General features: G+C 40.3%; 2 protein-coding genes across 3 annotated transcripts; both read left to right on the forward strand.

Moving 5' to 3' along the window:
- The first annotated feature begins 1,396 nt into the window (after nucleotides 1–1,396).
- On the forward strand, nucleotides 1,397–14,842 carry TAF2 (TBP-associated factor 2). The gene is made up of 25 exons (XM_048674199.2): nucleotides 1,397–1,911; nucleotides 3,838–4,426; nucleotides 4,520–4,671; nucleotides 4,766–4,832; nucleotides 5,257–5,456; nucleotides 5,596–5,749; nucleotides 6,200–6,284; nucleotides 6,378–6,469; nucleotides 7,149–7,274; nucleotides 7,345–7,398; nucleotides 7,756–7,812; nucleotides 8,256–8,353; nucleotides 8,447–8,782; nucleotides 8,858–8,945; nucleotides 9,678–9,803; nucleotides 9,870–9,926; nucleotides 10,400–10,479; nucleotides 10,599–10,641; nucleotides 11,190–11,276; nucleotides 11,379–11,468; nucleotides 12,358–12,416; nucleotides 12,507–12,597; nucleotides 12,696–12,861; nucleotides 12,930–13,113; nucleotides 13,562–14,842. The coding sequence occupies exons 1-25, from the start codon at nucleotides 1,802–1,804 to the stop codon at nucleotides 14,592–14,594; spliced, it is 4,224 nt and encodes a 1,407-aa protein (XP_048530156.2). The 5' UTR covers nucleotides 1,397–1,801; the 3' UTR covers nucleotides 14,595–14,842.
- A 210-nt stretch (nucleotides 14,843–15,052) lies between these two features.
- LOC125509272 (uncharacterized) lies at nucleotides 15,053–22,306 on the forward strand. 2 transcript variants are annotated; one of them, XM_048674201.2, is made up of 15 exons: nucleotides 15,061–15,448; nucleotides 16,618–16,708; nucleotides 16,799–16,874; nucleotides 16,987–17,071; nucleotides 17,916–17,985; nucleotides 18,294–18,363; nucleotides 18,906–18,951; nucleotides 19,036–19,087; nucleotides 19,217–19,285; nucleotides 19,598–19,803; nucleotides 19,932–20,003; nucleotides 20,786–20,855; nucleotides 20,930–21,010; nucleotides 21,441–21,520; nucleotides 21,666–22,306. In XM_048674201.2, the coding sequence occupies exons 1-15, from the start codon at nucleotides 15,261–15,263 to the stop codon at nucleotides 21,775–21,777; spliced, it is 1,368 nt and encodes a 455-aa protein (XP_048530158.1). In that variant the 5' UTR covers nucleotides 15,061–15,260; the 3' UTR covers nucleotides 21,778–22,306. The 2 variants fall into 2 exon arrangements, with proteins under 2 accessions (XP_087382343.1, XP_048530158.1); XM_087526217.1 differs by having other exon boundaries at nucleotides 15,053–15,448; nucleotides 16,618–16,874.
- The last annotated feature ends 224 nt before the right edge of the window (nucleotides 22,307–22,530 follow it).

The raw sequence follows: 22,530 nt of genomic DNA on the forward strand, positions 1-22,530 counted from the left end.
GAAGGAGCAGTGGGTGAAGTTGAACGCTGACGTGTCATTTGTATCCGATGGAACAACCGATAGTGGCATGATCCTTCGTGACCACTTGGAGGAAACTGTGATCGGTGCTTGCCGCTAACTTCATCACAGTCATGATGCATTAGAGTCCAAATTATTGGCCGTTAAAGAGGAAGTCTTACTTGCGCTGCAATGGAGCCATAAGCAAATTATTATTGAGTCAGAATGTTGGACGCAATAAATCCTATCAAGAAAGAAGAGATGGACATATCACAACATAGCTTAACCGTTTGTGAGATCCAGTTGCTCAACAAAGAAATTCTTGTATTACATAGTCAAAATAATGCTAGCCACCTCTTAGCTTCATATGTAGAACTTCTCATCGCACTATGGTGTGGCTAGGCTCAGAGTATGAACTTGTCATGTTATAGTAGCGATGCTACGTGAGTAATACAAAGTGATTTCTAGCAAAAAATAGGATGATTGTATCCTCATCCGCCCAGAGATTAAATTTTAGTTTGGAGCTTGTGTGTCTCATAGAGCGACATATTATTCCAGTATATGCGATGTTCGTATCAATAGCAAGGTGCCTATAATGTCTTCATCAATCTTAAAATATGTTGGCTGAGTCTTTCATATGGGTCCATAGGTGTAGAATATCCGTATATGCGGTTATAAGGGTGATTGGTGATTGTATCTGCACATATCTGTATGATAACATCTACTATGTGTATATATTTTTTGTCTTCTTTCGTCTTTTCTGAATTATTTGAGTGTATACCTACATCCAAATGTTGTAGCGCTGTGAGAGCGGTTTTATTTTCACCCGAGTGAACAGTAAATTTGTAAAAAAATGCCAAGTAAATTTAAATTTCTGAAATTTCTGCACATCAAAGATAAGAGACGCTTATATGTGCTTGTAAATTTTCAAGCTGAGATGACATTCAAATTCGATCTCCATTTTTTTTCCTGTATCAAACTCCTCAGATGTCATCACAATGCGAAATTTTGAAGGCACCTAGAAGAGTCTTTCATCTTTGATATGTAAAATTTCATTTTTTAATATTTTGTTTGTTATTTTATTTGAATTCACTGTTCATTAGTGGAGCATATGAACTCGAGATAGTTTTTTCTTTTCTTTTGAGAAACTCGAGATCAGAGTTTTTTTTTTGAGGGGCTCGAGATCAGAGTTGGACTTTCGAACTAATCCATGGGGTAGAAAAGCCCAAGGCTGGAAAACTCTAGACTGGCCCATAAGTCCATTTGGATGTTTTTGAGGGGGACGGACTTTAAATCCTAGGGCCACACAAACAGCCCATCCTCAAGTATTCGCTCGGCGTAAAAGCCACGGATGTGCCGATTACCACCCCAGAGAACAGAATGAAAGAAAAGGGTAGCTGCCAGCTGCACAACCAGCATAGACCGGGTCTATAGACTTCCGGGACATAACCTTACGATGTCAGTCGCCACGCCCGTCGAGGCTTCCGGTCCCACGCCGCAACCCATACACCGGATCCACGCAGCCCAGCCGCCGGGCGGCGAAAGATCTGAGCCGCGACGGGCTCCATCGCCGGCGAGCGCTCGCTCATCTGGCCTATAAAATTCACTCGCCTCCTCCCCCGGCTTCGCGTCCCTCGGAGTGCCCGATGACGTGGCGCCCCTCCACGCCTCCGCCACCACCACCTCACTAAGCCGCCCGACACCACCGTACTCCGACCGACGAACCCCCCCTTTAGCAGCTTCCAAACCCTAGAAGGGGAGCAGGCGGAGCAGCGCGGAGGGGAGCATTCGAGGAGCGCCCGCGATGGCCAAGGCGCGGAAGCAGAAGCCGGAAGGGGGCGCGGGCGGAGGCCCCACCGTGCTCCACCAGAAGCTGTGCCTCTCCATCGACATGGAGAACCAGCTGATTTACGGGTGAGCCTCGCCGCCGCTTATTCTGCCCGAATAGCTTCGACCCACTCATGTCCCGTGCCCTAATGCGCGCGGCTTTAGCTGCCTTTTGGGGATGCTTAGTGTAATATGCTTCCTGCCGCGAGGGCTAGGGTTTGGGGTTGGTGATTGAGTGGTATGATGTTGGTGCTGCGAGCGTTTTTGTTCGTGCTTTGGAGTTTGAATTGTGCAATGCCGTGGGGCAGTTAGTTCCAAGGCACCGACTCTTGTCTTGTTTGATTTATCTATGAATCGTAGCTAATTGAGTAGAGACCACACTTACATTTGTATTGTAATGGTAGTGCTTAACCGCGTGCTCTGTATTTGGTCAGGATTGGTTGTTTTTAGTTTGCTCTGTTTATCAATCCGTGCATCTATTGTTGCTATTATCCAGTTCATGTGTTAATTATGCAATATAGTAGTGTGCCTTTCACCATGAGGAAATGTGTTGCTCCCTGCGGTAGGCAAAATGGCAAATGCCCAGTAGCATTTTCGAGTTGAACTGTTAAAAATGAGGTTACAGTTAGCTGATATAGCCTGATAAAACATATACAGTAGTCTTGTCCTGATTAGCAATCCATCTCCTTCATAGCTTGCTGGGTTCATGTAAGAGAAGTTAAAAAAACAAAATAAAAATTGTGGCATGCTGAGAGTGCAGTAATTTGGAAGGAAGCATTTCCATTCCCACGGTATTCATACAAAAATTCAATGGATTCAAGAACTTCATAGAGAGCTGATTTATCATTTAATAAATTATTAAATTGTATCTTTAGAGACAAAATTGCAAGCTACTTTATGTGCTTAACAGCTAAATTATCACTGCTAGGATCAGTTTGAGTGGAGGCATGTGCCGTAGTACACAACTTTTTATGGTACAACCTGTTCCGAGGCAACAAGTTTTGGTAAAAATGGGCTACCATTGTAGTTCCTTAGTATGCAAATGCGAGTCTGCTTTTCTTTGAAAACAGGAATATCTAATTGGTACACTTGGTTCTGGAGACTTGTGATGATTGATTCAGTATATGTTTCCAGATGCGATTTTAGTTGTGCATCAGAAACTAGTCCTGATTTGGAAAAATCTAAATGGAGGGATTGGACTGTCTCAATGCTATGAGGAATTACTCAAACAACCTTGTAATTATAGAAATTGAAATGAAATATGAATCTGGATTTATGCAAGTGTCAGCCAAAACTTACACAAATCTATGTAGTTGTCTTCTCAACATAAGGAAGATGTTCACATACTTTCCTGTGTTAAAATTGATCATCTGAGCAGTAGTGTGTACTAGGATTTCAGGAAATAATTCAATAATTCTGGAATCCCTAATTTCCTTCTCTCCTTCCGGATTCCCTCTTTCCCTTCTCTACCAGCGCCTGCCACGGCGCCAAATCAGGCTAGCAGGGATGTTGCTTGGGAACCAAACTCCCCCTGAGCTTCCAGATCTCTGCATATGAATTGTTTCTTAGAGATTATTGAATCCCAGATTGTACTTGCGGACATAGTCATTTTGACTTCTCATTTAGATTATTGATTATTAAATCCCAGATTGTATTTGCGGACATAGTCATTTTGACTTCTCATTGTGAGTATGTCCAATGGGTAATTGGGTGAAGGACCTGAAGGTGCCCAAATAATAGTGGTTGGCGTTTTCTTGAAAATCTAATGAAATTGGGCAGTATTGCTTAGTACTGTCTAAAGAAGTTGAAAAATAATATCAAGTCACACTAACACGTGGCCCTGCATGCCATCCTTGCACTGGATGGTAGTTTTCCAATTTATCCCTATTTTCCGATGGTACTGTGCTAATTTCCTCATTATTAGTTGATCTTCAATCGAGTATCCATAGTGCAAAACCTTCGTTGTGATCCCATGGGAGCTTCCTAAACTTTATATTTGGTCCATTCATTAAGGTACACCGAGATGAAAGTTCTTCTAGCTGAGAACGATAGTTTCGCTCTACATGCTGACAGTATGACGATTAGGAACATATTGGTGGATGGTGAGGCTGCTGAATTTGAGTATTCTCCTCATTGGAAAAATGTTGATGATCAGTCAAGTTGGTTGTCAGTATCATGTTTGAAGACTGCTGCTGATGCTGCATGCTCAGCTTACGTCTCTTCTCTAACCAGTGAAGCTGTACCTAATCTCATCATTTCATCTGAGAGATCGGTCAAGTCAACCACTGAGCTACCGGGTGATGAAAATGGTGAAAAGCATGAAGGAATTGGTGGAAAACATGTTCAATTTTCTGATGACAAAGCAGTTAAAATCTGCAATGGTTCTGTGGAGGAAAATGGTAAGGAAGAGGAAAAGGAGAACAAAAAAGAAGATGAAAAAGATAATGAGAAGGAAGAGAAAACTGAGATGGAGGTGGAGACAGAGAAGGAGAAGGAAACTGAAGAGGAGAAGGATAAAGACAAGGAAAAGGACGAGGAAAAGGAAAAGGAAGTCACAAATGAAAATGAGAAAGAAAAGGAAATGCAAATCGAGAGCGAAAAGGTATAAACGGTTTTGTTAATGCATGTTAATATCATTTGTTTACAATTCTAGAGTGAACATGTAGTTATGATGTGTTATTGTAAATTGTTGTAGGTGAAGAACACAAAACTGGTTCGTGTAGATTATATTTTGGAGAAGGCCGAAACTGGTGTTCATTTTGTCAACAATGTCTTACATAGTAATAGTCAAATAAGGCGTGCACACTGTTGGTTCCCTTGCATTGATAGTGCCACACAACGTTGTCCGTAAGTGACTTTACTTAACTCTGCCTGTTCATCTTGCTATTGTAGTTGATGTTGGTTGTTAACAATACTCTTTATACCATGATGCTATTCCCAGGTTTGACCTGGAGTTTACAGTTAGCACAGATCTAGTCGCAGTCAGCAATGGGGACTTGCTTTACCAGGTATGCTTTCAATCTGTATCACAGTGAGGCAAGGAATCGATTCGATGTACTCCCTCTGTTCCTAAATATAAGTCTTTTTAGACATTTCAAATGGACTACAACATACATCCGCATGTAGACATATTTTAGAGCGTAGATTCACTCATTTTGCTCCGTATGTAGTCACTTGTTGAAATATCTAGAAAGACTTATATTTAGGAACGGAGGGAGTAGTATCCGCTAATGGAAAACTGATGCTTTTTTTTGTGTTGACAATGAACCTTTCATAACACTTTGTGTTGTAGTATGCCTATTACTCTATATTCTTTGACAACTTATGTGATCTCTTGCCGTATTATTTCTGGAACAACCTGGCTTGTTGATTAGGGGCATTATGATTGACTGCATTTTTGCTTATACATTCCGCTGATGTTGCACTATGCAGGTCTTAAGCAAGGAAGATCCTCCAAGGAAAACTTATGTATACAAATTGAGCACTCCAGTTAGTGCACAGTGGATATCGTTGGTTGTAGGCCCATTTGAAGTTCTTCCTGACAAGAATGGAATAAGTGTATCCCACATGTGTTTATCTCCGACTTTGTCAAAGCTCGATAACACCGTCTCATTCTTTCACGATGCTTACAGGTGCTAAACAAAACACAATTTTGTCAAAACATTATTGTTTGGAGTTAGTATTTACTAATATCTTGAGAAGCTTGTGCTTTGGCATTTCTGAACTTCTTTACTTTCTTGACATTTGTTTTTCATGATTGTTGTTTTGCAGCTGTTATGAAGATTATCTCGCGGCATCATTTCCCTTTGGTTTATACAAGCAAATTTTTCTTCCATCTGAAATGGTAGTATCGCCAACAAGCTTTGGAGCCTCCACATGCATCTTCAGTGCAGATATCCTAAATGATGAAAAAGTTATAGACCAGGTGCATGCTTGTGTTCTCTCTGCTTTCTCCCCTATCAAATCCATCAATATTGTGTGTGACTATTTCACGAACCACAGTATGCAGTACTCCCTCCGGATCAGTATACAGGGCCCCCCTCGTATTTTGTGTCATGAGTCTGTCATCTGCATTAGATGTTATTGTATGGTTGTTAATTTGACCAAATAATTCCACTGATTTGTTTATGAATGTCTGCTTAATTGTATGCGCAATAGTTCTGCCAGATTCGGGTATGATTGGTGTATAATGCTTTAATAGACATGCATGTTGGTGATAGTTGACACATCCATTATTAAGAATAGCCTGAGGTTCACTTGTTTAGGTTTTCCTCTGCTTTGATATTTGAATTAAAGTTTTGTTAGCAGATTCTCAACTTACCTAGTTGAGATATAATAGCTACTACTGATGTATCTAACATATAAAATAGTTCAGATTATTGGCACGAGAATCAAACTAGCATATGCTCTTGCAAGGCAGTGGTTTGGCATATACACAAGTGCGGAAGAGCCAAATGATGGTAATTCATCTATACCTGCTAATTCATATGTGATACTACTTACGTAGGTAAAGTTTGCTGAAGTATTGATGATATAATACTCTGTTGGAGCAGACTGGCTACTGGATGGTTTGGCTGGTTTTCTTACTGACCTTTTTATCAAGCGTTACCTTGGGAATAATGAGGCACGCTATAGGCGTTTCAAGGTTTGTTGTCTTACTTACAAAAGTATCTATTGAGCTTCTTTTTTTTACCATGGAATTGTTAATCATACATATGCTACCCATTTGAAGTTTGAACCAGGATTCTCTAGATTAATTAACTAGTTTATCATATTGAAATATAAAGTCAAGTCAGTAACCTGAAAGTTGTTCGTGCTTGAATGGTCTCATTTGCTGTTAATATTTCTTTCTAATAAAGGAAAGCTGGAATTAATTGATGCTAAAACGCTTGTGTATCTTAGTTCGTCATGCTACAGTGTTCCGAAATTAGTACACTGGCACAATATTGTTTTTATTGTTGTCAGAACTATTTATATACAGTTCTTGCTGTTGTGCATTACCTTCTAGTGCTAATTTGCAAATGAATGATTGCTATTCTAGTTGATCTTGCTGTTAGAACAGTCTGGTAGATAACAATAGGAATTTGACTCTTGTCCTTGGGATAGGTTTGTACTATGGCTGAGTTTGCAGTTGCTAAACTGTGCTGTTCTGAACTAATCTTATTATCTGCCGTGGGAAAATAGTGTGGAAACAGAAAAAATAAGTTAGTGAAACGATAAAGTAGGTGAAAACTGGTTAGCCATAAGCATGCAATCTCATCTTGATCTGATTCACAAGATTCTTGTTTGTTATTTATTGAAATCCTTCTGTGTACTTGTAATAGGCCAATTGCACCGTATGCCAGTTCGATGTCAGCGGTGCAACTGCTTTGGGGTCTCCTGATGCTTCAACTGATCTGTATGGAACTCAAACACTTGGCTCATATGGGAAAATTCGTTCATTGAAGGCAGTAAGTTTTGTTTTTGTAAACTATACCACTAGCTTTATGCATCATTCTCTCACATTCATATTTTAAACAGGTGGCTGTTCTTCAAACATTGGAGAAACAGATGGGACCAGACTCTTTTCGAAAGGTTGCTATGTGCATCTTTGGTATTCTGGTGTTTCTATTTTTGACAATTTGCTGTCTACATCAGTGAAGCAGTTTGCTTAATCAATCGATGTAACTTCTGAAAGTACTTGCATAATTCAGTATCTCTAGGATACAGATTGATAGTCATTTGATTACATGACTATTAATGAACAACACTTGCTGAATTGTTGAATACTTATACTTTCTGCAAAAGAAAAGGAAATGTTTGTTTTGAATGAACATTCTTTTTATCATCTAACTACTGTTGTCTTTGTGTACTTAATGCTTATAGATCCTCTTGATTGACTGCTATGAGCATTGTCACTTATGATGATGTGGTTGTCGTTTCCTATTCCAGATTCTGCAGATGATAGTTGCTTCAACTCGTGCCTCGAGGACACTAAGTACGAAAGAGGTATACCTCTCATCTAACCAGTTGTTTATCGGCTTTATGCTCGTGATCTTTAGTTTGGAACTTCTCTTGGCATTTCTTAATATGCCTTTTTTCAGCCTGGAATATGTACATTCAATATATTAGGAGTGGTGCATGATATTCTACAAATGTTTGTGCTGATGTTCTAGTTGCACTCCATTGTGGGCTATAACTTCTCGTACGTTAAACTAAGCACTGTAGCATGCTGATTACTGTAGTTTCACAATATGTTGCACTTCTATGTTAGTCTGGTGGGCCCTCTTTGTTCATTTCTGCACTCTGTTGCAGTAGCTATCTGATGAGACTCATCCATCATGGCCATTGCAACATCAACAAAAAGACACATAAATATGTATTTAGCAGCATAACCTCAACTTTGTAGTATGCACACAATTGAATTTATTAGATTATGTTCATTTATTCAGTTTAGGCACCTCGCGAATAAGATTGGCAATCTTGAACGTCCATTCCTCAAAGAATTCTTTCCACGGTGGATTGAATCTTGTGGATGTCCAATTATGAGGTAAAAGAGCATTCCTTGTTCGGATTTACCCAGTAACAAGAAATCAATCTTTTTGTTATCTCCACATGCTTACGCATTCCTTCTGCTTGCAAGATTGGGAATCTCCTATAACAAAAGGAGAAATCTGGTCGAATTAGCTGTTTCACGGGGTTGTACAGCAAAAGCTGATCCAGGTTCTGATAGTCACGTGAATGGTGATATTCAAGAAGGTGCAACTGGATGGCCAGGAATGATGAGTGTACGTGTTCATGAAACTGATGGAGTGTATGATCATCCGATTCTGCCAATGGCTGGTGAAGCGTTGCAGGTGGTGGAATTACAGTGCCATTCCAAACTAGCAGCAAAGCGGTTTCAGAAAACCAAAAAGGGCTCTAAGCCTGATGGTTCTGATGACAACGTAGATGCTTCAACTCAAGAGAACCGCACAAGGTCTATTTTATCTAATCCACTTCTTTCTTTATCCTGCAGTTTACTTGAAACTTATTTCAAATCTGTGTACTGCAGCATGGATTCCCCTTTACTATGGATCAGAGTGGACCCAGAAATGGAATACCTTGCTGAAATCCATTTTCACCAGCCTATTCAGATGTGGGTGCGTATCACCAGATAAACTTAATGTTGACTTTAGTTTAATGCTGCATAGTTTGTATAAAGGAAATTAGTAAATTTTTCTTGTTTAACTACTGGAGTCTTCCCTATTTATCTAGATCTATCGTCATTTTATTTTACTTTGTCATTTTGATAATTGTGTTAAACTTCTAATACTTGGTTGTGAAGATTAAGCTACACAAAGGCAAGTATCCTTTGTATGTTCAGAAGGTGTTTATTGAATCTGGACTAGTTCAGTTTTTGCCTTGAGGTTCTGATTCCTTTCTGCCTTAGGCACCACAATATTGCCTGAGCTTGATCAGATTTATGCTGCATCTTTCTGATCTACTGCATCTTTCAATATTTTTTTTTGCATATGTACAAATGGTCTCTGCTTCCTTGTTGGTCTTCAAATAAATGCATAAAATATCCATATGCATTTTAAATAATGTAATTTTCCTCAATGTCAGTAAGACAATTGGACAAGCGTCTATAAGAGTGTTGGTATAGTTGCTTCTACATTGTGGAGCAGGGAATCTTAATAAGTTAATTAGCTCCAACATTACCTTCATATTTGTCAGACTTATGTATATGGTGCTTATTGAAATGACTTTTTGCCTGTAGTCTAAGCTTCAGGAAGAATGCAAATTAATAATTAACCAAACATGATGCCATTAGGATATATGCACACATTTTTTCTTCTATTTTTCACTCAAGTTTTGAGACATTTTGGCAGATCAATCAATTGGAGAAGGACAAAGATGTCATTTCCCAGTCACAGGCAATAGCTGTTCTGGAGAAATTACCCCAGCTCTCTTTTGCTGTGATTAATGCCCTCAATAATTTCCTAAATGATACAAAGGTATTTCATCATGCTTCTTGAGACCTTAATTCCAATGTCACTTCGTACTGATTTGTAACACAACAGGCCTTTTGGAGAGTTAGAGTTGAAGCGGCATATGCATTAGCTGTAACTGCATCAGAGGTACACTTCTTTAAGTTCCATTCTGCGTGCAACTATTTAGAATTTATAGGATGCATTTTATTTAGTTAATGCATTTGTAGTGAAAGGGTTGGAAAGGTGTTTTTTATTCTCAGGAGTTTTACTTCAAAAGATCCATTCTGTGAAATGTCAAATGTAGCATTCGTATAGCTGCTGGTGGATGCGGATGCATAAGATAGGGTGGAAAATCAAACGATGAAAATAAATCTTGAATCGGTAGTAAGTTATATATTGACTTTTGCCATGTGTGCAGTATGCTTTCGAGGTGGCTAGATCTTTAAATTCCTTTTTTTAATAGCTTACGCCGGCATTTTCATTTGTTTACACTGTGCAGTCAAAAAATAGGAAGATTTTGATAAGTTATAAAATTTTCAAGGGATCATGCTTTGGTGTAACGACACTTTCTACACTGTTTGTTTTGCTGCTTACCTGAATTGTCTTCTCTCTTCATTTAGGACACAGATTTAGCTGGGCTGCTTCATCTGGTTAAATTCTATAAAAGCCGCCGGTTTGATACAGATATTGGATTACCCAGGTCAGGATCTGCATTCATCAATAAACCTGTTGTTTCTAGTCACAAACTATCATGTATCCATGGCTATGTTTGCTTTGTGTTCTAAACGTGTAATAAACATTATTTTATTTTACTGATAGGCCGAACGACTTCCATGATATTCCAGAATACTTTGTTCTTGAGGTAATGCACTGAGGTAGGAATTGTATTTGTGATTAACCGTGTCAACAAAATCCATTGTATAGCATCATTACCAAGATTTCTCATACATTCATCTGTAGTTTGTTAAATGCAGTTTCAATATTTTTTGATAATATTAGAAGAGTTGGGCTTACAGTCATACATGAGAATAACCAGAATAGCAAGATAGACTTCCTCTTGGGTCATTAGAAAAGAAAATTTGTATGTTCTTGATTGTGGAGGCAACCATCCCCCCATAGGATATTCTGCAGGCTTAACTGTCAATTTTGTGACTTGTATTTTACTACAGAAAAAACTCAATTGAGTCGGTGTTCCAAGGACTTTTGGATCATGAAATTTCAACTAAAATATGAAATAGAAAGAAAGTAGGGTGGGGGGATTTCTAATATCATTGCTTTATCCATATGAATGTTGCTGACATCATTTCAACTTGATGGCTGTTGATCAAGTTAGTAAATCAATGATCATGGTCGTCTTTACTCAAGCCATTGTTGTTGCACTGATCTTTTTCTTTGCGCTCCTTCGATTAGGCAATTCCTCATGCAGTAGCTCTTGTTAGATCATCAGATAAGAGCAGCCCGAGACAAGCTATTGAATTTATTCTTCAGCTTCTAAAGGTTTGCATTTTATCTACGAATAACATATAGCCCTATGCTTACATGTTGATGCAACAACAATTCTAATCATTTGCACTTATCTTTGTCCTGACCCATTTTCAGTATAATGATAACAACGGAAATGTATACTCTGATGTTTACTGGCTAGCTGCAATGGTCCAAGCAATAGGCGAAGTAGAATTTGGCCAGCAGGTTTGTATGAATGCACATTGACTACGTACAGTATGCCATGTATTTGTCTTTTAGATACCTGTTGTGGATCGTTAGCTATTCAGTGGCTGCATGATCAGGCTTATGATCTGTCCTCAAGTTTGTTAGGAGTACTTGCTACAACAACAACAATGACAAAGCCTTTAGTCCCAAACAAGTTGGGGTAGGCTAGAGCTGAAACCCATAAGATCTCGCAACCAACTCATGGTTGTGGCACATGGATAGCTAGCTTCCACGCACCCCTGTCCATGGCTAGTTCTTCGGTGACATTCCAGTCCTAAGGAATACTTGCTAGATAAGCAAAATAAAAAATAAAAAATTACCAATTAAGGAAGTGTGGGCACTCTATATAGCTGAACTAACTATGCTTTTCCCTGTCAGACCACATTTATGGTCAAGCCTGTCAGACCATATTTATGGTCATGCCGTGGTGATGTACCTGCTACAATTCTATTAGTTCAGTTAATTTTTTCCATCTTATTTGCTAATCCAATTTTAGTGTAAATTTATGTTGGAGGTTTGCTCTTCATTTTAAACCTGGCCCAATGTGCATCTGTTGTTTCAACTTGTACACGTACTATTCTGCCAACATTGAAATTAAGGATGCAAGTGGACTGGGTTGGGCTGATACATTGGTCCATCCTAAATCCTTTTGCTTTGCCCCTAATGCCTGAGCCATGAGTAAAAAGTGAGCCACCAATTAGGCAAGATCGGTCAGTAGGTTGATCCATTTGCTCCTAACTTAAATAGGGCTAATATCCCTTTGGTTTATATTCTTGGGCGTTCTTTTGAGATATTGTCAAGTGTTCTTTAGAGAAAACCTTAGGAGAGGCCACTGATGTTGGTGAATGGCATTTGATTTCCTTTTCAGGGCATAGGTCTCCTATCCTCTCTTCTGAAGCGTATTGACCGACTCCTGCAATTTGACAAGTTCGTGGAATTGGCCTAGTAGTATTTTTTTCATTTACTTGTCCTCCTATCAAGGTGATTCCTACTAACTGGCCTGAAAATTTCATGCAGCTTTATGCCTGGTTACAATGGGGTTTTGACTGTCAGCTGCATTCGAGCTCTTGCACGTATAGCGGAGAGGGTATCATCTTCCATTTGCCTTGTAAGAACGATCCCAATAATAGTCCTCACTGTCTTGTCTTATTGTCGGTGCTCTTCCTGCATAACCCAATCATATGGTGCAAAATTTTGTTACTGCAGGATCGTATTTGTGAATTAATTGCCCCTTTCCGTAGCATGGATAAACCATGGAAAGTCCGAATAGAAGCCAGCAGGGTTCTTCTTGATCTCGAGCTTCACCATAAGGGGCTAGATGCAGCTCTCTTCTTATTCTTGAAATATACAGATGAAGAAAGATCTTTGCGAGGTTAGATTGGTAGAGTACTTTAGGCTTCTTTTTGTTTAACTTGATTTCTTGACATTGAGTTATTGCAGGTGCGACAAAGTTGGCTGTTCATGTCTTGCGCATATGTCAAGCAAATATTGAATCTAACGTTACTGATCAGATAAAATTGCCAACACTCTTTGGTCTCCTTCACCTGCTTAGTAGCAAAAAAGCATACAACAATGTCCTTCTTCGCCATAATGTGTTCTGCATTTTGCAAATTGCTGCTGGAAGGTTAGTAATTGTTACTTAGGTTGACACATTCTCTCATGTTTAATTGTTATATTGCTAGATGCAACCTTTGCATATATGTTGGCTTTCCTGAAATGGGATACAAATTAATGAAGTGTACTCAACATGATTTGTTAAACTGCAAAGCTATTTGGCGTGTTCTTGAGTTGTGCCAGTTAGTATCCTTAGTTATTATTATGCTAAGTAATGCATGATTCTGCTAAGAAAAGATAATGCATGATCAATGCTAATTGTTACCTACTTTTCCATTTTTATTTCGTGGTACAGCCAGCTGGAATTTTGGTCAATATATATGGTCATTTAAAAAAAGACGAGGCAATGTTTCATTAGTGTATTAAGGACAAATCTGCAAGTCATTGAGCATTCCTTCCAACATAAAATATGTTTTGCTGTATATTGTACCCTTGTACTGATATATCTCCTATTTCAGGTCTCCAACACTGTATGGAGTTCCAAAGTTTGTCGCCCCCTCTCCACTGGTCCAGGAGATATCAGTTGATCAGCATACTAAAGCCGATTCCTCGGTTCCTCAACTATCAAGGCCTCAAGAACCTTCCACTAGCACTCCTAGTGTCCGTGAGGTCTTACCTGCCACTGGACCTTCCAAAGATGCCGATAACATATCTAACTGCAGTGAGAGAAGGAATGTTGTCAAAATTAGGGTTAGGCGTAGTGCATCATCCAGTAAAGCAGATGGTGCTGATCACCAAGATCATTCACATGGTGGAAGAAATGAAAACGAAGCGGGTCCTTGTAGTTCTATGTCTGTGGATGCCCCTATGGTTGGAGCGCCAAATGAGCCACCGACCACAAGTAATCATAATATTGAGGAGCAGAACTCATGTCATGACCGTGAATCAAGGATGTCCGCAAGCGTGAGCAACGCCAAAGTAATGGACACGTATGAAATCTCCAAGGAACTGCAGTGTACAGCCGATTCAAGGATAGATGCTGCTGATTCAAGGCTAGATGCGGTTCCCAAGGATGAGTTCTCTCCTGTCGTCAATGTGCGGGAAGATGTGGATAAGCCTGGCAGTCAGCTTGAAAGAGTATCCACCAGCTACGTTGGAACCCAAGCTCCAGACTCCGTCAATGGGCTGCACTCTAAAGAGAAGAAGAGAAAGGACAAGAAAGATAAGAAGCGCAACCGAGATGAAAAACGAGACAAGAAAGATGACCCTGAGTACCTGGCAAAGAAGCGCCTCAAGAAAGAGAAGAAAAAGATGGAGAAAGAGTTGGCTCGAAAGCAGAAGGAAGGTGACAGAGCTTCTTCTCAGCAAGATATAGTAGTGAAACCCTCCGACTCGCAAGGAACTGTGGCAGCAACGCCACCGGCTCCAGAGCAAAGTGCCGAGCCCCAGGTTTCGAACAAGGATGCTGCAGTAGACACGGCACGGACGCTGACGCCGCCGCCGACCAAGAAAATAAAGATAAAATTCAAGCCCTTGAAGAAGATAGGCTAATAAGCGGAGTTGTAAGTTATCCTACCTAGATGGTCCTCACTCCACTATTTGTGAGGATTGAATTGCTGTACAGTAGAAAAGGAACAGGCGAGCGGTAGATTGTACGATGAGCGGCCAGATTTTTTTTTTGTGAATGGCTAATGTATCTTGTAAAACAACAACTGCCCCAGTAATTTCTGGGGAGTAATTCAGATGAAGCTGTAGGGGTGGGCAACTTAGGGCGACGGAGAGCGCCCCATTCTGTGATATCTCCCGGTCTTACGGTCCTGGATGGTGCAGTGCAGTTCTGTTCTGTTCTGTTGACAAGGCTTTTCACTTGTATGCTGATAAATTTTGCCTGCATTGCAATGGTTTGTCATTTTTTATTTAATAATGTTGCTTTCCATTTTTATTGCCCCCGGCAAGGTCCGGGCAAGCAAATCCTTCTCGAAATAGCAAACTGAATGCCGACTCCCAGTAACCAAACGGCGAGCAAACCACACGGGTTCTTGCCAAGAAAGGGAAATAAAGCGATGGCCTTATCCAGGAAATGCGGTTTTCCAGCCCGTGCGATGAGTCCAAAGCTAACAAGCACACGAGCAGCAAGAGCCAACGGGCCGGGGCCCCCCGCGTCGCTCTCGCAGATCACGAACAAAAGAGCTCCTGAACGAAGCCCGCCGCCGCACGATGGCACATGGAGCAGCAGCATCAGGCGGCGCCGCCTCCGCCGCCGCGCGGGCGAGCAGAGGCGCGCCGGGGACGTGGAGGCGGGTGCGGAGGGCGGCGCGGGAGGCGGCTGCGCACGCGCTGCTGCTCTGCTTCACCACCCTCCTCGCCTTCAAGCTCGACGGCGTTCTCCTCTCCCGCTCCTGGTGGTAAGTCAGTCGACCACCCCCAACCCCCTACCCTAGCTATGGTCACACTTTCTGCCAGTCCACAATAGTTCTCGGCGAGAGTTTGGGCGGGCACCTGAAACCGTGCGTCACTTTGTGTTGTGCACTCTGAATCTTGTGTGCAGTTATAGCAACCCTGAGGTAGTTAGATTGAGCATGCTGGTCTTTTCTTCTTTCCGATGCTTTGTTTAGAATTTATAGCTGAGGACGACGACAGTAGGAAGTACTAGCTGGCACGTTATAGATGGAATGGAAAGCTGCAATCCAATTGAACATGCAGATTCGGGTCTCAACGGGTTGGGAAATGATGTATTGGCATTGGTGATTTGAGAACATCCCTGTAGAAAATTTGTACGGGGCAACAGCCTAGCTGTCTTATTGGGGATCTTTTTTTCCAGAAAGTGCAAAAAGTTTTTTCTTCGCAATCCATTGACAGATAGGAAACAGTGTTATAAGGTCTACAAATAGGTGATTCCAATGCCACACGCGCCACCTCCTAAGTGCCAAGCTCCGACCTGAACCATGCCCGGACCATGCAATACTCATGGACGCACTTCCGCACTGATTTTATCGAACATCATGGCAGCCTCAGGCCTGACCCCATTCAAGACGGCAGCGTTTTGCTGGTCTTCCAGATCCAGCATGCAGTGAGCATTAACACCAAGGATAAGCCCTTTCTCTGCAAGGATGAGGTTGCGTCCACAGCTGATTGCCATGAGAAGACTAGGCGTTGATCAGACCCAAGAGAGTGTCATATTGGTGATTTGGTATATTCTTTTGTCCAATTGAGTAGCAGCTAAGACCATGTGCTTACTGTCCATCTTTCATTATTTTTCCTCTCCTGATAATGTGCTGTTGGCCTCGAGTTCTAGTATTGTGCTGCATGGTTATCACAGGCATGTATGTATGTGTTCATTGCACATTACTCGCTAATAGCCATCGGAATATTTAAAAAAAAATAAAGCCATCAGAGGGGAATTGAGCGGTAACTGGTCTTATAAATCGGGTTCCAGCTATTTTTCTGATAAAAAAAGCTGAACAACTTGCTTTCGTCTTCATTGCCCAATTATACCAAGCTGTACTTCGTCTGGTGATGAACTGAGGGCAACCCTCTGCATGTTAAATTTTCAAAGTGCTCAACAAATCTGCAGGGTGCTTTTCATTCCTCTGTGGTTATTCCATGCTGCCGTTGTTCGGTATAGATTCTCATTGCCTGCTCCTTCGTTGCTTCAAAATTACCAGGTGTGTCTGTTAGCTTTGCTCCAAATTCATTCTTTCATTCTGAAGTTGAAATGTCCGGCAGCAAGTAAATTAGACTATTCAACTTTACAGCGGATTCCATGCCATTCCATTGTTGCCACACCCTTGCTAGTTGCTTTTGAACTTCTTCTCTGTATCTACCTTGAAGGTATTAATGGTGAATCCAAAGCTTATTGTGAATTTATCCAAAAAAACGCATTCGTTTTTGTTTGTCTCTGTATTTTCATTTGCCAGTTGAGTGTGTTATCTGTCATCTGCAGGCCAGGGTGAACCTTTTCTAGATTTAAAGCTTGTTTTCCTTCCACTCCTGGCCTTGGAAATTATTATGTTAGTTGACAATTTCAGGTAACTGACAATTCTTCAGGGCAAAACTGTAATTGTACTTGTATTGTATGTATCACTATTGGAAATTTACTAGAATCCATCAAAAAATTGGTGTTTCCAATTTTATCCAAGTCACTCAATGTTCTAAGATTTTAAACACCTCTATGTCCAATCAACATTGGCTTAGTTTGGGGCCAGGGTGGGCCCCCTCCTCGCAAATCAATATCTCATTATTATGTACCAACAAATCTTCACGTACTAAGTCAATACACTGTTGATTGCCCCCAGCTTGATATCCAGTTAAGCTCTTCCACTGCCAATCAATGACTATTAATTAACATTTTGCAGGTTTATGAACTTCAGTTTCGCGCATTACAAATAATATTTTGGATAACATTCTGTACTACAATTGTATTTTAAACTTGCGATGGTTTCAATTCAATGTTCCTACTGCCTAGCCAAGTAGCCATGATAAGATGTCACTATGATGCAAACTGATGGACCTCTGTTGCACAATACATTTTTGTCAGCAATAATCCGACCTGTACGATGTCATTCTCACTCAATGTCTCACATTGTAGAAACTGCTGAACAGTGATATAATCTTATTGAATTAATAAGCACATGATAATAACTTAGTAATTGATGGTTTTCACTTATATACTTGTTTCTGGCTGCTAGGTTGCTGAATACCTTTACGGGATGCTATTTGCTAGTATATTATTGACTAAATTGTAATGTGAACACATGACTGGACGTCTTTGAGTGACCAATTCTCCATTTCAGAAACTATGTTGTAAAGAATACTTTAGCTAACATTTCTAGTTGTTTTGTTGTGCTTCCTATCTTTTCCCATTCTCATTAGGATGTTTGGTGCTCTAATGCCTGGACATGGGGAAACAATCACTGATGAAGAGATATGGGATAGGCTTCCTGTAAGAATCCAGAGTACACATTGCACCTGCGTTTTGTAACTTTTGGCCTGTGTTGGCTTGTTCTCCTACCTTTTAACCGAATCAACTAAACCTACAAGCCTTTTCATTTCAGTAGAAATCATTTCCCCGAACTGCAATTTGTGGATAAATGTTGCTTTGTCCAACAAAGTGATGTGTGTTAATTCTAGACATACTTGTATACATGTACCATAATGTAATTAAAAACACTAGATATCAATGTTGATTACCGGATAATATTTTGTGAAGACTTAGCCTTAACCATTACTAACAGCTTCATATTTCCTTAGCACTTCTGGGTTGCAATTTCCATGGTGTTTCTACTAGCAGCTACTTCACTCATGCTTCTGAAGCTATGCGGTAAGCTATACGAATACTATTAAGTGTGGTCTAGTTGTGCTGTTTGGCATTATATATGCCCCCCCTCTTTCTACGAGATTATATCAGTGTATCTAGCTTAGGTACTTTTCTGCTGGATTCGCACAGTAATTTTTTGAGGATAACTAGTTTACAAGTAGTAGCATCCATAGTCAAACATGTTAAGAAGCTGAAGCACTTAGCCATAGGTCAGAATACTGTAGTGGGCCTCTTTGATTAGCAGGATTGTAGAAGCGCAGGAATAGGAAAAAACACAGGATTGGAATGGCACGCCCATTTGAATCCTACAGAATTTGAGTTTGTTTGATTGCATCACAAGAAGTTGGAGTAGATGCTAGATTTGCTGTGGAATGTAGTACAAATGTTTCCTTAGGAAAAAGTTCTATAGGATTCAATCCTACGAATCAAAAGGCCAACGTAGGAAAAATTCCTAAGGGTTCTACTCCTCCAAAACTCTTGTGAAAATCTTTTGAATCAAAGAGGCCCTAACATTTGAATCGGCTAAGTTATATTATTTTCCACAGGTGATGCAGTTACTCTGGGGTGGTGGGATTTATTCATTAACTTTGGGTAAAAAAGATATCCTGTCATTTTAAGTTACAGTATAATTCCATGGAGCAGTCCTCACTAATTACTTGATGACAAAATTTACAGGATTTCCCAGTGCTTTGCTTTTCTTGTCTGCATAAGGTGGTCCAATCCAATGGTCGGTATACAGCCAATCCTTGGTATAGCAATAAATTCATTGTGCAGGAACAGAGTGTGCAACTGAAACGATAACATTTCATTATTCTCCAAAAGGGATCCTGATGTAGACAAACCATGTGTTGTGCAGGATATTGGTGGCCCTGTACTGATAATTCCTATCGTAATTTCTCAAGTTCTCCTATGTATGCGCTTAGAGGTCTGCTCTGTTCCATTTTTCCAAATGTTTTTTCCCTTCAAAATTGATTGGTAGCATTATTTACCACCTTTCTGTGCTTTCAACTTCTGTTCAATGTGATACGGCATATGTAATCTGTGAGCTGACTGCCAACATCCTATGTATTCTGTCCTGCACATAGATTGTGGTACCGTTTGTGAGCTGTTCATTCCATTTTTTGTTAAGCTTGTAGTCACCTAGTGTCTGTGAAGGCCAATATGATTATTAACTCTATGTTGAAATACTGTTCAACTGCTAGTCTAAGTACATCTTGTCTGTCTATATTCTGTGCAGGGTACTCCATCTTATGCACGGTTTATTCCGGTTCGAGCTATTTTCTCACCTATATTTTTGCTCCAAGTGGTTGCTGTACTGTTTGCCGTTTGGAGATTCTTTGAAAGGCTTGTTATTAAATTGCAAGATGGAGTTGTTAGTGAAGGATATATTTCTGTCTCATCAAAGATTGATGAGTTGTTTATGATGGTACAATATGGTTCAAGGTTCTAAATGCCCTCTGTTTTCTCACTTCATTACCTCAGTCCCTCCTCCTTCTGTACATTAAAAGCTGTATATTTATCACAGGAGTTTTAATTGGATTCTCATATGGTTAATTTGCACTGCTGTTCAGGCTCATTACGTGGTCTATTGACGAAGATAGCAAAGAGGAACAAGCACATTTATGCTATACAAATAACATTGGGTATTCACCACATAATTCTATCTAGTTGTGAATTATGTAAATATTTGGATTTATAGGTCACCAGTGTTATTTATTGTATATGCCATGTCTGCTTGTCTACAGATGCATCATTTGTACATAAATCTATGAGAAGCTAGAAAACATAAATATTCAAGTAAACACTGCCTATATGGAGGTCACTGCCTCTTAAAACAGAATGGCAGCATATCATTTTTCTTATTGTTGCTGTGTTTCACCCTTTTTGGGTAGGGGGACTGCCGGACTGGGGGACATGTAGTAGTGCGCTGCAGAAGTGCATCAGGATGAAAGATGTGGGTCTGTGTCTTGTTGAGAGAGGAGAGGAGAAGACAAGATAATCATCACTATCTAAAAGAACTTACTACGTTGAGCCCATAGTCGAATATGGAGGATGTCATCTAATGTTACATTATCTGAATTATGGGCAAACTAATCAACTACTCCCTCTGTAAACTAATATAAGAGCATTTTGATTACTAAAGTAGTGATCTAAACGCCCTTATATTAGTTTGCGGAGGGAGTACAAGATAATAAAACCGATTGTTTCAATACAGTTCAATTGGGAACCATTCAGAGATAAATACATTTAATTCAATTGTCTGCTCTTTCATCATTAACTAAAAAAGATCACCTATGCATGTGTATCTTGAATCATGTGTATTTAGATAACAAGATGGCTAATCACTTTAGAACCATTATAAATACTTCCAGGACAGTTGAAGTCTTCCATTAATTGGTCTCGTTATTTGTCTGTACCTTTGCAGGTATAGTACATTTTGCAGTTATCCCCCCGAGATGGTAAAAGAGATGCCGAAAAAAGTTCTTGTCAAAGAGGTTATTAATTTTTTAATATTCTCTGCACTAGCTTATTTGTTTGCATGGAGCTAATTAGTCATGTATACTTTCAGATACAGAGACTTCAGTTAGCATTGGGAGAGCAAAGCAAAATGGCAATGCTTAGCCAACAGCAGTGTGAGAGGCTGAAGAATGTATGCTTGTTTCCCCCATTTGAAAAAAAGGATCAATAAGTATTACTTCTGTACCAAATTACTTATCTTAGATTTCTCTAGATATGGATGTATCTAACACTAAAACGTGTCTCGATACATCCGTATGTAGACAAATCTAAGACAAGTAATTCGGGACGGAGGGAGTACATCTTAAGAATGTCTAGCAGGGTTTTCTCTGGTTTGCTGGTGTGCTGCAAGTTTGCAACAACAAATATTGGCATTATTGCATTTTAGAATGTTCAGCTAATTTAAAAAGTCCAATGCCATTGCAATATGACTGGGAGAGACTATATCTCATCATGAAAGAACCACTGTAAAACTTAAGATGCAATACATAATTCTGATTAATTTTGACCGGAACAATTTCAGCGAGCTAATAATACTTCTGATAATTTGTCCATAAATACAGGAACGAATCTTATGTCGAATTTGCTTTGAGAGGTACATCTGCATTGTTCTGCTTCCATGCCGCCATCATGTTCTATGCGAGTAAGATTCCTTTTCATTAACTAATATGCCCGTGCTCTGTACGTTCACAGGTTATTACTTTGAAGCTCTGAAGCTACATACTGATATATGCCCGTTCATATTTATCTGCAAATGTCCAACCTTCTCTTTTTTGTTGTTCTCGCAGACCTTGCTCTGACAAGTGCCAATCATGCCCGATTTGTCGAGTGCCTATTGAGACCAAGTTATCTGTTAATGATGCAGTGAATTCAGACGATCCATTAAGTGACATTGTCTAGAAGCTGACATGTTGGCCATAGCATTAGAACTTCAACTTCTGGTGTCAGCAGCAACACACTGATTGCCGGCATAGGAAGATAAACTATTCTGGCTTTGAAGTTGAAAGGAAAGCTAGAATAAGTTGCGGCTCAGAACAGAGGACATGAAAATCAAGAGCCGTACCGCGTGCGCAATCCCTCTTCTCGAGTGACAGTATTACAGAAAGAAAGTGCGAGCGGTTGATTCTCTCTCACCCATATATGGCGGCAGCACGAATAGCCACTTGAACCACTGAATTTCCTGGCAAAGGCTGCCAGACGTGTTGCACCTGGACAGTTTCTGAGGAAGGGTGGTTCTTATATAACTTCTTAACAGCTGACAGGGGGGTCACTTCAGGTTGTTTGAACTGTTGTTTTCAGGGTCCAAACTATAACTCACTTCATCAGTTCAGACGAGTTTATCCGCTGTTTGCAGCAAAGCCGCCCCGCTCTTTCCAGTGTAGCTAGTTGTTACCCATCTTTCTTGTGAACATGCATTTGCTGCCTAGTACCTTGGTGCACATATATGGATAGGTAAGGCAATAATGGGTTCCCCAGTTTCTCACCCCAGGTTTCGCCGTCGCGGCGGAAAGCTTTGGTCGCTGGTCCTGTCAAATGATGAGAGCCATTGCTCGTGCAGGCACGTCGGCCGCATCATGCGCGGGCCTTTCTCCTGCTCGCCGGAAAGAGGAGCTTTGCTGTACGAGAATGGGCGCGCAAGTCAACATTTGTGGC

The sequence above is a fragment of the Triticum urartu genome, chromosome 5A (genome assembly GCF_056163025.1).
Source record: "Triticum urartu cultivar PI428250 chromosome 5A, HENAU_Tu73, whole genome shotgun sequence".
Classification (NCBI taxonomy): domain Eukaryota; kingdom Viridiplantae; phylum Streptophyta; class Magnoliopsida; order Poales; family Poaceae; genus Triticum; species Triticum urartu.

Excerpts from the sequence above, each read along its gene's own strand:
- TAF2 (XM_048674199.2), top strand. The coding sequence starts at position 1,802 with ATGGCCAAGGCGCGGAAGCAGAAGCCGGAAGGGGGCGCGGGCGGAGGC. Across the intron at positions 7,275-7,344 it reads AAATTCGTTCATTGAAGGCA|GTGGCTGTTCTTCAAACATT; the intron begins GTAAGTTTTGTT and ends TATTTTAAACAG. Across the intron at positions 13,114-13,561 it reads TTGCAAATTGCTGCTGGAAG|GTCTCCAACACTGTATGGAG; the intron begins GTTAGTAATTGT and ends CTCCTATTTCAG.
- LOC125509272 (XM_087526217.1), top strand. The coding sequence starts at position 15,261 with ATGGCACATGGAGCAGCAGCATCAGGCGGCGCCGCCTCCGCCGCCGCG. Across the intron at positions 17,072-17,915 it reads ATGTTAGTTGACAATTTCAG|GATGTTTGGTGCTCTAATGC; the intron begins GTAACTGACAAT and ends CATTCTCATTAG. Across the intron at positions 21,521-21,665 it reads CGCCATCATGTTCTATGCGA|ACCTTGCTCTGACAAGTGCC; the intron begins GTAAGATTCCTT and ends TTGTTCTCGCAG.